This window comes from Gigantopelta aegis, chromosome 4, assembly GCF_016097555.1.
Source record: "Gigantopelta aegis isolate Gae_Host chromosome 4, Gae_host_genome, whole genome shotgun sequence".
Taxonomy (NCBI): Eukaryota; Metazoa; Mollusca; class Gastropoda; order Neomphalida; family Peltospiridae; genus Gigantopelta; species Gigantopelta aegis.
Window position 1 is genome coordinate 74135448 of NC_054702.1, and position 15515 is coordinate 74150962.

The following is a 15515-nucleotide window of genomic DNA, read 5'->3' on the forward strand; positions in this document are numbered from 1 at the left end:
TGTTTTATTCAGTTACGGGTATTATAGAATCCCTGTGACAGTGCTTTAAAATAATTATTATACAGGTTTAAAAACATAATCAACATACCTTCGGGTAAATTTCCGATGACTTTGACGACCAAAAACTTTGAAACAAATGTTTTGTCACTTCCACAAATCAGATTGAAATTGTTCAAAAACAAGTCACTGGTTGAACATATGAACTATCTGAATGCAACGAGAGTTCACAGAAAGCTCTACCGGTACGCTAACCAAAAGCGCAGCAAATACATAACCATCAGTCAAACGCGCTAGCTTCAAAATTACGCCAAAGGCCAAAACGATTAGAGCATATCGAGGCAGATTGTCACGTGCCTAATTCTAGACACCTTTAATATATAGGCCTACGTTGACATCTTTAACTGTATTTGTTCTAATATTGTGTGATGTTTGATGACAATCGAACGAATGTAACGTGTTCTACATGATGCAATGTGTTCTACATGATGCAACATTGGGTCATGACACAGAAAATTTCCAAAATAGCCGATCAAGGCATATTTTTCGGGGGCAATTTAAATACACATAGATCACATTGACATCATAAATAATACATTTAAATGCAAAATAAATATTTTAAGATGCCAGGATCCAACCAAATTGTGGAAAGACGACAATCCCTCCCCTCTAAGAAAAGAAACACACACACAGACACACACACACACACACACACACACACACGGTTTAACATGCCTCTAAAGAAAAATACAGTAATTGTTTAAAAGTAACAAATAATTGGGATTTGGAGGCGAACTGGTACATGGAGGGAACAGGCCAAACTGGGGGAAAAAGGTCATGGATTCATTGTCTATACAAAAAGCAAGTTTGTTTTCTTTAAAGACACCACTAGAGCACATTGATTTATTAATCATTGGCTATTGGATGTCAAACAGGTAATTTTGACATATAATTTTTGAGAGGGAACATGCTAAAAATTAATTAGTAGCAATGTATTTTTATCTATGCACCATCCCACAACAGGATACCACTTACCAAGATGAAATACATACGAAATCGTGCAACAATTGCCAATCGATGCATACTTATTGTTTGCTGAGAATATATATAAAATTAAAATATTTATACCATTATATTTTGTGTTACCCGTTTACTCCTCTGTTCACTTCACCCCCAACTGTCGGTATGGATGCCCCCAAATATTTACAACACATCTTTGGTTGCATTTTGTATTTATATTATAAAAATTGTTTCATATTACTTTGACTGGGGTGTGGTATCAAGCCTTTTCGCCCCATGCCAGTTAATTTCTTTTCAAAACGCTCGTCTTCTCTTTTGAAAAAAACTATAAAACTCTTAAACTGACACAGGAAAATTCTTGGATAGGATATTGACATACCTTTGGGGATGGATTGGTTTGCATGAGGATGAAATGGACATTTATTTTGATTACAAGAAACACAAGTTATATATATATATATATATTTTTTTTTTCTTCTTCAGAAAAATCGTCAGCACATTCTGGTCATCATATTATGGAAATATTTGTGACTGGTATGTATTTAACAAACAATAATCTTGTTTTAAGATGCATGACTTGATGTGTAAGAGGTGGTCGTTCAATGTCATAAGCCATTATACATAATTATTCAGAAATGTTACTTTAACATGTGTTATCAGGTTAGTAGGAAATGCAATCTTTGCATGACGGTTGGTTGGTAATTTTTAAAACATCTATTTCAGGATAATAACTTTTACACTTTCCGTAACATAAGAATGTTTTGTTTTTTTTCAATTCTTCCTTGTTCGCCCATATTCTTGAGTGAGCATCTTGAATTAAACATTTTAATAATAAAAAAAGTAACTTCCAGTTTACATTTGAACAGCATCTGACATCACATGTATGGTCACTGACAAGCATGCAGGGCTTTTTCTCGTTCTAACCAGTGCACCACAACTGGACACAGACTGTGGTATGTGCTTTCCTGTCTGTGGTAAAGTGCATATAAAAGACCCTTTGCTGCATTAGAAAAGCTGTAGCTGACTACGAGTCAGAATTACCAAATGTTTGACATCCAATAGCCGATGATTAATTAATCATTAATTAAGCGAGAAGAAACCTGTTACAATTTTCCATTAGTAGCAAGGGATCTTTTATATGCACTATCCCACAGACAGGATAGCACATACCACAGCCTTCGATATACCAGTCATGGAACAAGAAAAGCCCTAAGGGTCCATCGACAGGGATCGATCATAGGTCAACCGTGCATCAATCGAGCGCTTTACCCCTATAGCTTGAAAGGAGTTGCATGCAGTTCTATGATGTACATGTATAGAGGCACTGATTTTCCGCGATCGCGGAATCGCGGAAATACCTATCTGAAACGGAATTGCCGAATTTTTTCCAAAACATTATTTAACTTTAGCACATTTGATTAATTAAAATTTATTTTTCGAGACTAGAAACTATGGACACCGACATCTGCCTGTGCTACGCTACGACACTAGTACCTTTGTATGTTACGTCAAATGTTTAATGTAGAGTATCTAGACGTTTTACCAGTCGTGTTTTCTTCGCTTATTCCTGACGATTTAACGGGGAAAACCGAACATTGTGAGCTAAAATTGTCCGATATTTACTCAAGTGAAAGATATATTATGTTACGTTTGCTTATTAATTCTTAACATTTGCGGCATTGCCATATTTCCGATCTCACAAAGGAATGCCATAATTGCATATTGTATGCCAGGCTTTGTTCAAAATAAATTATACAAGGGAAGTGGTTTATAGTGTGATCGTTTGTAATTATTTTCCCGATCATATCGTAAAGAAAACCGAAAATTACCGAAGTCTGTCTCGTGGCGTATTCGTGGTTAAATTTAAACCAAAAATAAATACAAACTACTGACATGTTTTGCCTCATTGCATATTTATTTATTTTATACCAGCAATTAATTGCGGTGTGTGTGTGTGTGTGTGTGTGAAACAAACACAGAATTTGTTTAATACTGAAACGGAAAAAAATTGAATTTGTAACATGAAACGGAAAAGGGAAAAATCTGAAACGGAAAATCAGTGCCTCTACAAGTAGTTGACATGTACAAACTAATACATGTAGACAAATGTATGGGTTTTTTTTTTTTAATTTCATTATTTCCCTCCCAGTCCAACACCCTTTATCTTTTTGTAATAGTTTATATTTTGTAGGCCTGAAAATTGGTACAGATTCTTTAGATTCAAATATATATCATGTATGTTATTTTTTGATTTCTTCATAATTAAAATTAAAGGTCAACATTGAATATTTCAAAGTCTGTTTTATCCTTGAGATTTGATTGATACCAGGTAAAAAAGTAAACTTGAAAATTTAACTGAAAATTAGTTTGTTTTCTCTTGAAATTTTGATTCCCCACACCTGAAACTTGGTACGCTATGATTCTCTAGGGTAGTCTTTTTAAAACTAACAGAAAGAACTAAATGTTTACATTAATAATAAACAATAGCTAATTACATAGCAGATCTATCCAGACTACATTTGTTTTTCAGAATCCCATCTGAATGTTGGATGACATATATCAAGATGACACTGAACAGGACATAACTGAGGAAAATGGATGTGAGATAATCCAATCAACAGTTGGAAATAAATATATATAGTATTTATAAAATATTTGTTTGCATATACTGTTCAGATATATTAGTGAGTCAGAATGAAACATCACTTTGTTTGTTAAGACTATTGTGCTTCAATTTTTATGTTTTGTGGACAGCTAGTTTACAGATGGGGTGTGTAAGCGGTGGCATTAATACAGCAATTGCCCGAGAATATTGAAATTTGGCCTCCAAGGACAGATTGCTGCCTATTTTCATTTGTTTAATGATTAGTTCATCACCAACTGCTGGATGTAAAAAATTAAATTGATAATTAATTCTGACCCATAGTCTTCAGAGGAAGCTCTCTACATGTTTCAAAAGCAGCAAGTCATCTTTTATATGATCAGGACAGAACATACCACAGCCTTTGATATTCACTTATATTTCACTTATACTTCACTTATACAGCGTTTTTGTAAAATATCAGTGAATCACTTATACTTCACCTATACTTTACTTATACAGCAGTTTCTGTGAAATATCAGTGAATCACTTATACTTCACTTATATTTCACTTATAGTCTTCTTTTCTTTAAATATCAGTGAATCACTTATACTTCACTTATACAGCAATGTTTGTAAATATCAGTGAATCACTTATACTTCACTTCTATTTCACTTATACAGCAGTTTCTGTTAAATATCAGTGAATCACTTATACTTCACTTATACAGCAATGTTTGTAAATATCAGTGAATCACTTATACTTCACTTATATTTCACTTATACAGCATTTTTGTAAAATATCAGTGAATCACTTATACTTCACCTATACTTTACTTATACAGCAGTTTGTTAAATATCAGTGAATCACTTATACTTCACTTATATTTCACTTATAAGTCACTTATATATATATCTAATACTTCTGTTAAATATAAGCGAATGACTTACACTTCACTTAAATATATATGGTTAACACTTCACCTATATGTCACATATACTTTGTATAAGTGATACCTCATTTGCATACAAAATCCTAATCGTTTACTTATAAGTCACTTATACTTGAAAAGTATTAACGACTTATACTTCACTTATAAGTGAAAAATATAAGTCATTTCGGTAAGGGGTAGAAGCCCTTGTCGGTATTAATTAAATGTGTGACCGGCCTCGGTGGTGTGGCGGCCATCGGTCTACAGGCTGGTAGGTACTAGCTGAGTTCGGATCCCAGTCGAGGCATGGGATTTTTAATCCAGATACCGACTCCAAACCCTGAGTGAGTGCTCCGCAAGGCTCAATGGGTAGATGTAAACCACTTGCACCAACCAGTGATCCATAACTTGTTCAACAAAGGCCATGGTTTGTGTTATCCTGCCTGTGGGAAGTGCAAATAAAAGATCCCTTGCTGCTAATCAAAAAGAGTAGCCCATGTAGTGGCGACAGCGGGTTTCCTCTTAAAATCTGTGTGGTCCTTAACCATATGTCTGACGCCATATAACCGTAAATAAAATGTGTTGAGTGCGTTGTTAAATAAAACATTTTTATTTTTTTATTTATTAAATGTGTGGATGACAGATGAGTAACTTGCCCATTGTTTCATTTAAAACTGATCTTGTAGACGTGTTCAGAGTAACGCTTCACGCCAAGGCCATTTTGTGCCCTAATTGTTTGATTGGTATTACAGTTCATCGAACAGGTACCGTAACACTAGCTGTACTTGAAAGATCATTACCGATAGCCGCTTAACACACAACATAACAGGTATGGTAAAAAAGGATTGCATGTTGCGATTCTCCGATTCATCTATAGCTCATATTCCGCCTAAACAATTAATCCGAAGGTTGTAATTTGATGGATGACCGGTTCGAGGCAAATATAGCTAATAACACAGATGGCACCGATATTTAGTTCGAGCGAAGGCTAATAGTCAACCCTGGACGTGTTCGACCCATCATCAGTTAATATAAGGGTTTACCGAACAAAAAACTTGGGACTTAATTTGTTTTTGGTTCGAGCGTTGCGATGTGATCGACCCTTCTGAGGTCAAGCCAACAAGATTCTACTGTATATGTATATATATATATATATGTATATATAAGAAGGCTAGACAAAGTGCTATATTCTACAGGTTCTACGAGTCTAAAATATCTCAAAATTAAAAATATTTCAAACATTGTATATTTTAAATTTAATATTACCCATCTTCGCAACTTCTTACTAGCGGTGAAGATGACATATATACACCATGACTTTGCAATCAATGAACCAAACACCAACGAGAATCCTATGACCATCAAGTAGCCTTTGGCCTACAAAGGATGTTGAGTCTATATAATATATATTATGTAAATTCACAGAAAATAATGCATGTCTAATTCATTCAGGAAATTAACATTCATAATTATAGAGAATTCTAAAAAATACTTAATTATTACACTTCAATTCATGGAATTACACTTATTCCTCGATATATTGGTGACTGGCATCGGAATTGAGGGAAACTACCTCCAAAGTACCCCAGTTAAAAATCAAATAATATAAAAGCTTCTGTTTTATTATTAGGAGTAGCCTATGTGGTGGCAGGCAGTTTCTTTATTTGCAATATCTCAATAATTTAAGACCAATTTAAAGTGGGACTGAAATAAGGGGCTTCCATTAGGCAGTAAATAATGACAAGAATGGTTCAGGACGATTGAGCAGCATGCAAAGAGGTAAACAAAAATACCTTTTTTCAGTAGGAATGCAATATAATATTAGAGAAATACATAAAGTAACATTATTGAATGTGTTAATTAACAGTCAGGAAGAAGATAGAGAAAAAGATATGTTCTAAGTAACTTGACTTTTGAATATCCTAGCTGTAACAATTAAGGGCGATTTTCTTTAATTGCTCATAAAACTGGGAGGCTTATACATGCCTCACCAATGTATCACCTCAGCGAGCGCATACACTTGCCCACAGGCACACATAATCATTTAATATGAAAGAGGAAATTACCCAATGTGTTTGAACATACCTGACATGCTATAGGAAACTGACTGATATCAATTCCATGTACAAACACATACGTGTACATCATAATGCAGCCAAACAAAATAAGATTGTTGATGCCAGGTGACGACATTTTAATGATTCTGAAAAACAAAAAATGTTTACATTAAAATTAGCTGTTGACAGTGTCAGGTGCACTCTTTAATTGAATTGCAATTTTGTCTGCTCTGTTTTCATTGTTTATATCAGAGGGCAATATTATCACTATTAACCTGACCACAAGGACAGCATCACTACTTATTACCCTAACAGTCACAAGAAGGAAAATATCATCATATTGGTACAATATTATATTGAATGATTTGATGCTTACAAACCAATAGCCTTGTCAGTACTAAATATGATATCTTCACAATTTGAGAAACATACAAAAAACAGTTTGCATTTAAACTTCTTTGTTTCCACTGTTAAATCCCCTCCTCCCCAACCCCATATATATATATATATATATATATATATATATATATATATATATATATACACACACACACCATAGAATCTCGTTGGCTCGACCTCGGAAGGGTCGATCACACCGCAATGCTCAAACCAAAACCGAAGTCCCTGGTTTTTCGTTCGGTAAACCCTTATATTAACTGATGATAGGTCGAACTCGTCCAGGGTTGACTATAAGCCTTTGCTCGAACTAAATTATCGGTTCCGTCTGTGTTATTAGCTATATTTCCCTCGAACTGGTGATCCATCAAATACCAAATGTAAAACCACCAAAAAGGACAATTGCTGCAAAACAATAGCCATGCAATCCTTTATATAATGATCTTTACTATACCTGTCATGCTGTGTTAAGCGGCTATCGGTAATGTTCTTTCAAGTACAGCTACATGTAGTGTTACAGTGCTTGTTCGATGAACCGTAATACCAATCAAACAATTAGTGCACAAAATGGCCTCCGCGTGAAGCATTACTCTGAACAGTCTACAAGACCAATTTTAAATGAAACAACGGGCGAGTTACTCAGCTGTCATCATTTCAGCAACCACACACTTAATTAATACCGACAAGGGCTTCTGCATCACACAATCGGAGTAATTTGTAATAAATCCTTTCATCCTGATATTTTTCTATATAACACCTTGATACAATTTTTTAGTTTGCAGTTACCAAAATAATATGTATCTAATTCAACTTTCTAACTGATGTTACGGAAATATTCAATGTTGACCGTTGCCGTTGGTTTGTGGCCGCTACCTTGTCAAACTGATCTTCTAAGTTGTACAAAAGGCTGTTTTCTTCAAAGTACCGATGGATTCGTTGAAAATGGGATCTTACTTTGCTTGCCATTACTGGGATGATATAGTCGTCGTCATCATCTTCACTGTCATCAGATACGTTGGGGGTTGGAGTTGGTGGCGGTACTACTGCCGAACAGATCTCTTCATCGGTTGGTAAACTGTGGCATTCCAGCTTATCGTCATGGTTGACAAAGGTGTTGAACTTGTTGTTTGTCATGCCAGTGGGTGGTAATGGTTCGGCTTCTTCCGTTTCTACTCTGTCATCCATGGAAAACCGACCTTTCTTAAAACAGTTTACCACTGTGCCGGGTTTCATATTTCTCCAAGCTTTTGTTAACATATGGATAGCGTCCAACAAGTTGAGTTTCTTTGCAATCTCGTTTGCTGTAATGTCTGCCGTTCCATCGATGTCTTCAATTATTTTATTCACCACTTGAGATCGATAATGACCCTTCAAATTCCGGATAATTCCCTGGTCGCAAGGTTGAATGAGTGACGTCGTTTTGGGAGGCAGAAACATCATGTTCACGTTTTTCAACTTATCAGTTGGAGGATGCGCAGTGCAGTTGTCCACGAACGAGACCACTTTTCTCCCTTGCAACTTCATGTCCTTGTTGAAATCTTGCAGCCATTCGGCAAATAATTTACCTGTCAACCACGCATTTTTGCTGTTTCTATGTCACTGGAAGGCCCTTTTTACCTCAGAAACACCTGGGATCTTTACTTTTACCGATTACAAGAACTTTTTGTTTGTCCGTTCCTGTCATGTTGCACGCCTTTTTGCTACCACTAACCTGGTCTTTCTTGGCTGCCAGCGTTCCATCGGGTAGCGCTCTGTAATAGAGTCCCGTTTCGTCAGCGTTGTAGATATCCTCCGCCTTGTACTTCTGCAGAATTTCGGGAAGGACCGTCTTTGACCAGTTGTCAGCAGCTGCAACATCCGCATTCTTTTTCTCGCCGTGAAGTTTCTTGTAGACAATTGTATTCCTTTCTTTCCACTGGGAGAGCCATCCGCTTGTTGGATTGAAATCGTCTATATTAATTCATCTTCTCTGCCAGATCTTTCGCTTTTGCAGCTAATATTGGGCCCGATATTGGAATGTCTTTTTGTCTGCCTACGGAAAACCATTCTGATAAGGCCTTCTCCACATTGGCTGCTTTTCCCGTTCTGTGTATTTTTCGTTCTGGGTTTGCATTGGCGAGAAACTGGGCACATATCTCGTCACACATGTTGGATATTCGTGAAACTTGTGGTTGTGAACATCCAAGTTTCTTTGCAACCTCTGCCTGTGGAGTTTTTTTTTATTAGCAATTTCACCGTGTCGTATTTCTGAGCCAAAGATAAATCGTTTCATTTCCGTTTATTTGCCATGTTGACATTGTGAAAAAAAATTAATTCTTGTCAATATTTATAGCCAAAACATGATTAATACAACTTGCTAAGAAAATCTCCTACAACTTACCTTTTGTCGGCATTTAATGATTTAAACAGTAATCACCATAATCGGTCACCCCAAATGGGGCCTCACATTGTGAGCTGCAGAGGAAAAATCACGTGATCAAAAGATCCCGCTAAAAGTAACACTAGTAGCCAACGGCTTTTGTTTGTTACTGTCGCCGACAATTCATAGAGAAAAAGATCTGACAAGTGTTTATTTATAGATTAAACAAACACTGCTTCAAAAGTGGCTGACATGAGATTAAGGGATGCCTGCTTACGAAACGCACGTGGCCGCCAACAAGGTGGGAAAGACCGGCTTTGATCCTTGATCGTCTCACATTGTCTTAGCCATTGGGTAACATTTGAGATGAATCTCAGAGTTCATGGATTAATTACGATGTAATTAAGAAATGTATTGATTAATAACGAGTCATCCGAAATAATTTAAGAAACAAGAAAACAAGTTTGTCGTAAGTCTTTATTTTTTTTTAACAATGAAATTAAATAAAAGTAAAAGTATTCATTTCTGCATGTATGGTATTACGTATGATCATAAATTTTACAAAAACACATCAAGTAGACCTGCACATAACACAAACTTTTTTATGTTTTACATGCAATTGCCATTCGACAAGGATAATTTTATATTCAAATATCCGAAAACACGTTAAAAAACACATCCAATTAACCGTTGGATTTTGTATTGTCATAATGGCAAATGGTTCCGTGCAGGACAAACATATTCAAATATCCGAAATATACAATAATCCGACATCCAATTAAGTGGATTTGACTGTATATACAGTGAAACCCCTCAACACTGGACCCCCTCTAAACCGGAATACCCTCAAAACCGGACGTTTTCCGCGGTCCCGTGATTTACACATCTTTTAACAGTATATTTTACCCCTCTAAACCGGAAACCCCTCTAAACTGAACACCGGACTAACAATTCGGTCCCAATGTGTCAACTTAGTGTAAATCCTACCCCTAAAACCGGACGATCAAACCGATACCAATCAATATGGCGCCCACCTGTCTGTGAACACCGATGGATAGTGCAATATGCGCATGCTCGAGATCGCTGTTATCAGTGTAATCACCGCTGCATACAGTACAGGTACCGCTCAGCAGGCAAGATTAGCAACTTGACAATAAACAATTAAAAGGACTGATCGCAAGCTTTGGTATGGAGTTAACTACTGTAAACACATTGATTGTGTTGTAATTATGGTTAACATTAGCGGAGTTCGGGTTTGGGTTAGATGTCTTTATTAAGTTACGAGTGTGTTTTAAGGTCTTAAATGTGATCCTTCACAAACATGTCTCATGATTTGCTTCAAAGATTGACACAAATAACAGGGAATTTAATTTGCTGCCTTCCTATTGTGTGAATGTGTTGGGGTTTTTTTAAACGTTTGTTTAGCGAAATAAAGAGTAAGCAAAAGTATATGTTGGCTTTGCGTAGTCGAATAGATGTTAGTAGTGTTTCATTTTCATGTCGATTTTCAACATGACGGAACGTCCAGCTAAACGTCGCCGTGTTGAACTCTCGCTCGATGATAAACTCAAAATAATTAAACGTTTTTATTTTTCTAAATGCTCATAAATGCACCATTTTTCAACATATTCTTGTTGTTCTTGTTTTAAAACACTTTAACATGTTCCCTATTTTATAGAGAACGGAAGGTATTTCCGTCCAGGCAGACCCCTGAAAACCGGACACCTCTGAAAACCGGACATTTTACTTGGTCCAATGGATGTCCGGTATTGAGGGGTTTCACTGTATATATATATATATATATATATATATATATATATATATATATATATATATATATATATGTACTCTTCAAAAAAAGTAGGGGAACTCTAATAAGAATATACAATTGCCAAAATTGTAAGGTATATATTAGCTGTGGGGAATGGTTATATGATAATAGTGAATTAATTACAAACATTACAACCAGTAGTTCAGTATTACAGTAGGTTTTATGACCACCAAAGATCTTGAAGGACGATTGGGGTCAGAAGTGAAATTTGAAACTTGACGTTTTTTTATCAGTAAATGTCAAGTTCAAACAATAAAAATTACTAAACACAAAATAATAACAACTGTATGATCAACAGAATGAAAAAGATTGACAGAAATAATGTTCCAACAGTCATTAATGGACCTTCCTGGAAATTGTCAAAATAGAGAACAACACCCAATGGGGCAACTCTGTGATGTATGTGTAAACTATGGAATGTGTTTTGATGTGTTGATAAACAGACCTGAACGTTCTTTACTAGGATGTCTGAAGTCAAAACGTATGTTCGGTCTAATAGTTGATATTAACATTAATATTTCAAGTTCCCCTACTTTTTATGAAGAGTATATATATATATATATATACACATATACAGTCAAACCATTCTTAAGCGGTCACACAAGGGAATAGATAAAAGTGGCTGCTTAAGACAGGTGGCCACTGATTACAGGTTGCGACATATTCTTTAAAACATTTGTTGTTGTTTCTTGTTTTAGCGTCTGTACTGCTAATTAACGGATGTGTGCTTCACAGTTTACTATAAATAAACTTTTGACATGTCGCCTCCTTCAGGAAAAACTGCAGCTGGAATGTATTGAAATAATAATTCTCAACAAATTTGTTTTCTCTTTCCATTTAATTAGTTAATTTCTACTTCTGGCGGTGTATTGTCATAGTAAGTGAACCTACAAATGTCAAGCATAGCCTGCCCAGAGGCAATTAGATGCTCTCCATGGTCATATTTTCTTAATTGATACACAGTAGAGATGTCAGGACTGAATGGGTATTAGTATTCCTGAAGGTGTGAAGATCGGTTTGTTTTGGGTTTTTTAAAAAGAAAAAAAAGATCAGTTATTTGCTAAACCTTATCGCTGTTGTTAAATATCCATTTTATATAATAGTTAACATTTACTGTGGCCGCTTAATATAGGTAGATTAGCGATTTGGGATCCGATTTGGGTGGCCTTTGGCCGCGTTAGACAGGTGACCGCTTAATTATTACAGGTGCATTTACGTTATAAATTGTTTGGGAGGGAAAAAAGTGGCTGCTTATGGCAGATGACCGCTGAATACAGGTGGCCACTAGGACAGGTTTGACTGTGTGTATATGTATATATATATATATATATATATATATATATATATATATATATATATATATATATATTTATTATTACATATGTTCAATCAATGTGGATTTTGTTTAACACAATAACATATGATGCTAAATCAGAATGTTCACCATTTAGAATGCAATTTGAGAGAATAGCAAGTTGCTATAGATGAACCGAGAAGGAAAAGTGAGATAGGCACCAAGAGACAAAATCCTAAAGTTCTACTGTACATGTACTGGCCAAATACAAAAAACAACAACTTATACTAGTTTATGTGATAAGCTAAACACTATATTTTAAAAACAAGGATTTGCCACACACTGCCCAAAGAAAGATTCAAAATAGGAAGCAGGATGATTTTGCAGAAATAATTCAAGAGCTCATAGTCTTGCACATTTATTTTTTCATAGTTTTAGATGACAGCTGTGGTGCAGTACTCATGACGGGTGCTACTGGTGGGGTAGGATGTGCTCACCTTTCCCGAACACCTGATGTCTTTTTTAACAGTGATTCATGAGTGCACATCATCACAACTAAATTTATTCCAATGAGTTCTGTTATATGCAAGTTTTGTTTTAGTAAAATAGTCTCAGAGTGGCAGTCATTATGACGGTGCAAGAAGGATGTATTATTCAGTAAAGGATCTCCTCAGAAGTGGCTTGCCTCCTGTAGACGAGTCACTGGATGGAGATTCATGAAAGCAACCACTATTTTGCAAAATGCCTGTTCAACTCTGCATTTTGAAGAGATGCGATCTTGATCGTGGGTAATGGTTTTCTCTTTCAGATTTTCACTGAAACTGTTTCTCGAGAAGGATTGTTTGTGAATGTGGAATAGTAGTGAATCCAGATATACAAAATGTGCTGCAAACTGACCAGTCCCACAAAATCCCACCAGTCCCACCAACAGCATATTCAAGGATTTGCAGACTCCACTGTACATCCTTTTAAGTGCAAAAAACCCCTTCAAATGTATCTGGTAGCAGGAACACCAAAAGCTGAGGGATTCATCACATTGGGCAAAAATGCATCTATTATTGGTGTAGGACTGCCTCACATAACAGAGGGCAAATTGATATGTTTGAGAAGCAAGGTCTGGATATAAGTCCAAACGAAATGTGTATTCAAAAAGCAATTGCTGGCAATTTTTGTTGTACCTTCTATATGTTGTAGGTCCTGTTGTGGTGAAAACAGCTGGCAAGACGGATACAAGATGTTTTACAATATGATATCACAATTAACAATTGTAGTCCAAAGAAGCATGGTAATGCAAATAATATATGTGACTGTTACCCTAAAACCATAAATGTTACTTCAGAGATTTGTGCATTAAATGTTTATAATATAGGGTATTTATAGGACTGTATATTTTGAAACTATAGCCATGCATGAATTGACTGTGTATAAAAACCTCACCTTAAATTTTTAAATTTGATATTTAAGGCTAGAAAAACAACTGACAAGAGCATTCCAATTGCAGCAAACACACACATGCTGATATACAGAGGCAAAACCACTGAAATCGTGATAAGACGGTTTTGCGTAGAATCGTTTGGCACCATTCCTGAGAGAATAACAAGAAAACATTAATACAGAGTAAAATATGTAAGATTCTCTAGGTTAGGTAGTAACTTTAATGTTATATATACATAGAGATTATTATACGAGCTTGTGCGTCGTACTGGTTTTAAGAAACGAGTGTCAGGATTTTTGTATTGCCCAAGTGAGAGCATGAGTTTCGTAAAATCAGTAGGACTCACATGTGAGTGTAATAATTTCTTTATTATCCATATTATTATTATTGTTTTCTTTATGAATAACAAGACCAAACTCAAAATGTTTCAGCCACAACATGAAGGAGACGATGTCTTCATATTTCAAATGCAGTCTGAGCTAGGATTGGAGAAGTAACATCATGCTATGACGTCACTTCCCAAAATTACGTTATTACACGTGTGCTTCGTATGATTATTATTAACTCGGTTATGTTGAACCATATGGATAATAATAATTAATATATGTTATACAATGTAGTATAGATCTGTATTACTAATATGGTTGTAACAGAGGTCACACTTTTATAGGTCATATACATGTAGCTTTTTATACACCACAGTGTTTGTCAGAGTGTCTAAAATATCCAATAAAAAAAAAAAGATCAGACCATTCAAGAGAACTAGTTTTACTTTCCATAACTTTCAATAACAGATTGGAATGTAAAGTTTGTTTTATTTAACGACGCCAGTAGAGCACATTGATTGTTTATCTTATCATCGGCTATTGGATGTCAAACATATGGTCATTCTGACACTGTTTTTTTTAGAGGAAACCTGCTGTCGCCACATAGGCTACTCTTTTATGACAGGCAGCAAGGAATCTTTTATTTGCGCTTCACACAGGCAGGATAGCACAAACCATGGCCTTTGTTGAACCAGTTATGGAACACTGGTCGGTGCAAGTAGTTTACACCTACCCATTGAGCCTTGCGGAGCACACGAGTACTCAGCGTTTGGAGTCGGTATCTGGATTAAAAATTGACTGGGATCCGAACCCAGTACCTACCAACCTGTAGACCGATGGCCTAACCACGCCGCCACCAAGGTCAGTCAGACTGAAATGTAGTAAACCGGTGATGCATGATAGATAAATTCATTATTCCACCAGCCAGTATATGCACTATCATGACAAATACAAAAAGATATATGTTCCCCAAATGGGCAAATTCAAACATTTATATAGCTGCAAAGACAATTTAATTTAAGTGGTAATTACTTGCTTTATTTCAGATAAATTAATTAAGTTCCCAAACAGATGTGACATAGAATAAGAGAATACATTTTGATATCCTAGATGTAGTCCATACATGAATGAATTGTGCACTTTTTAATAAAATCATGAAACTTTGCACACACATACTGCAAAGAGTAGCCCATGTAGTGGCGACAGCGGGTTTCCTCTCAAAATCTGTGTGGTCCTTAACCATATGTCTGACGCCATATAACCATAAATAAAATGTGTTGAGTGCGT

At 35.7% G+C, this 15515-nt stretch overlaps 1 protein-coding gene and 1 long non-coding RNA gene across 3 annotated transcripts in view; one reads left to right on the forward strand and one right to left on the reverse strand.

Annotated features, from left to right (window-relative positions):
• The window catches only part of LOC121371079 (gamma-aminobutyric acid type B receptor subunit 1-like), a 107656-nt gene that overhangs the window by 37243 nt on the left and 54898 nt on the right, over positions 1-15515 (reverse strand). For both annotated transcript variants that reach the window (XM_041496711.1, XM_041496712.1), the window contains exons 10-12: positions 13905-14052; positions 6616-6733; positions 5797-5907 (exon numbers count right to left, since the gene is read on the reverse strand). In XM_041496711.1, coding sequence (XP_041352645.1) covers positions 5797-5907; positions 6616-6733; positions 13905-14052 — 377 coding nt within the window. The remainder of the gene's footprint in view (positions 1-5796; positions 5908-6615; positions 6734-13904; positions 14053-15515) is intronic.
• Positions 1499-3626, forward strand: LOC121371081. Its single transcript, XR_005957767.1, has 2 exons — positions 1499-1551; positions 3548-3626. It is a non-coding gene; the product is annotated as an uncharacterized LOC121371081 (long non-coding RNA).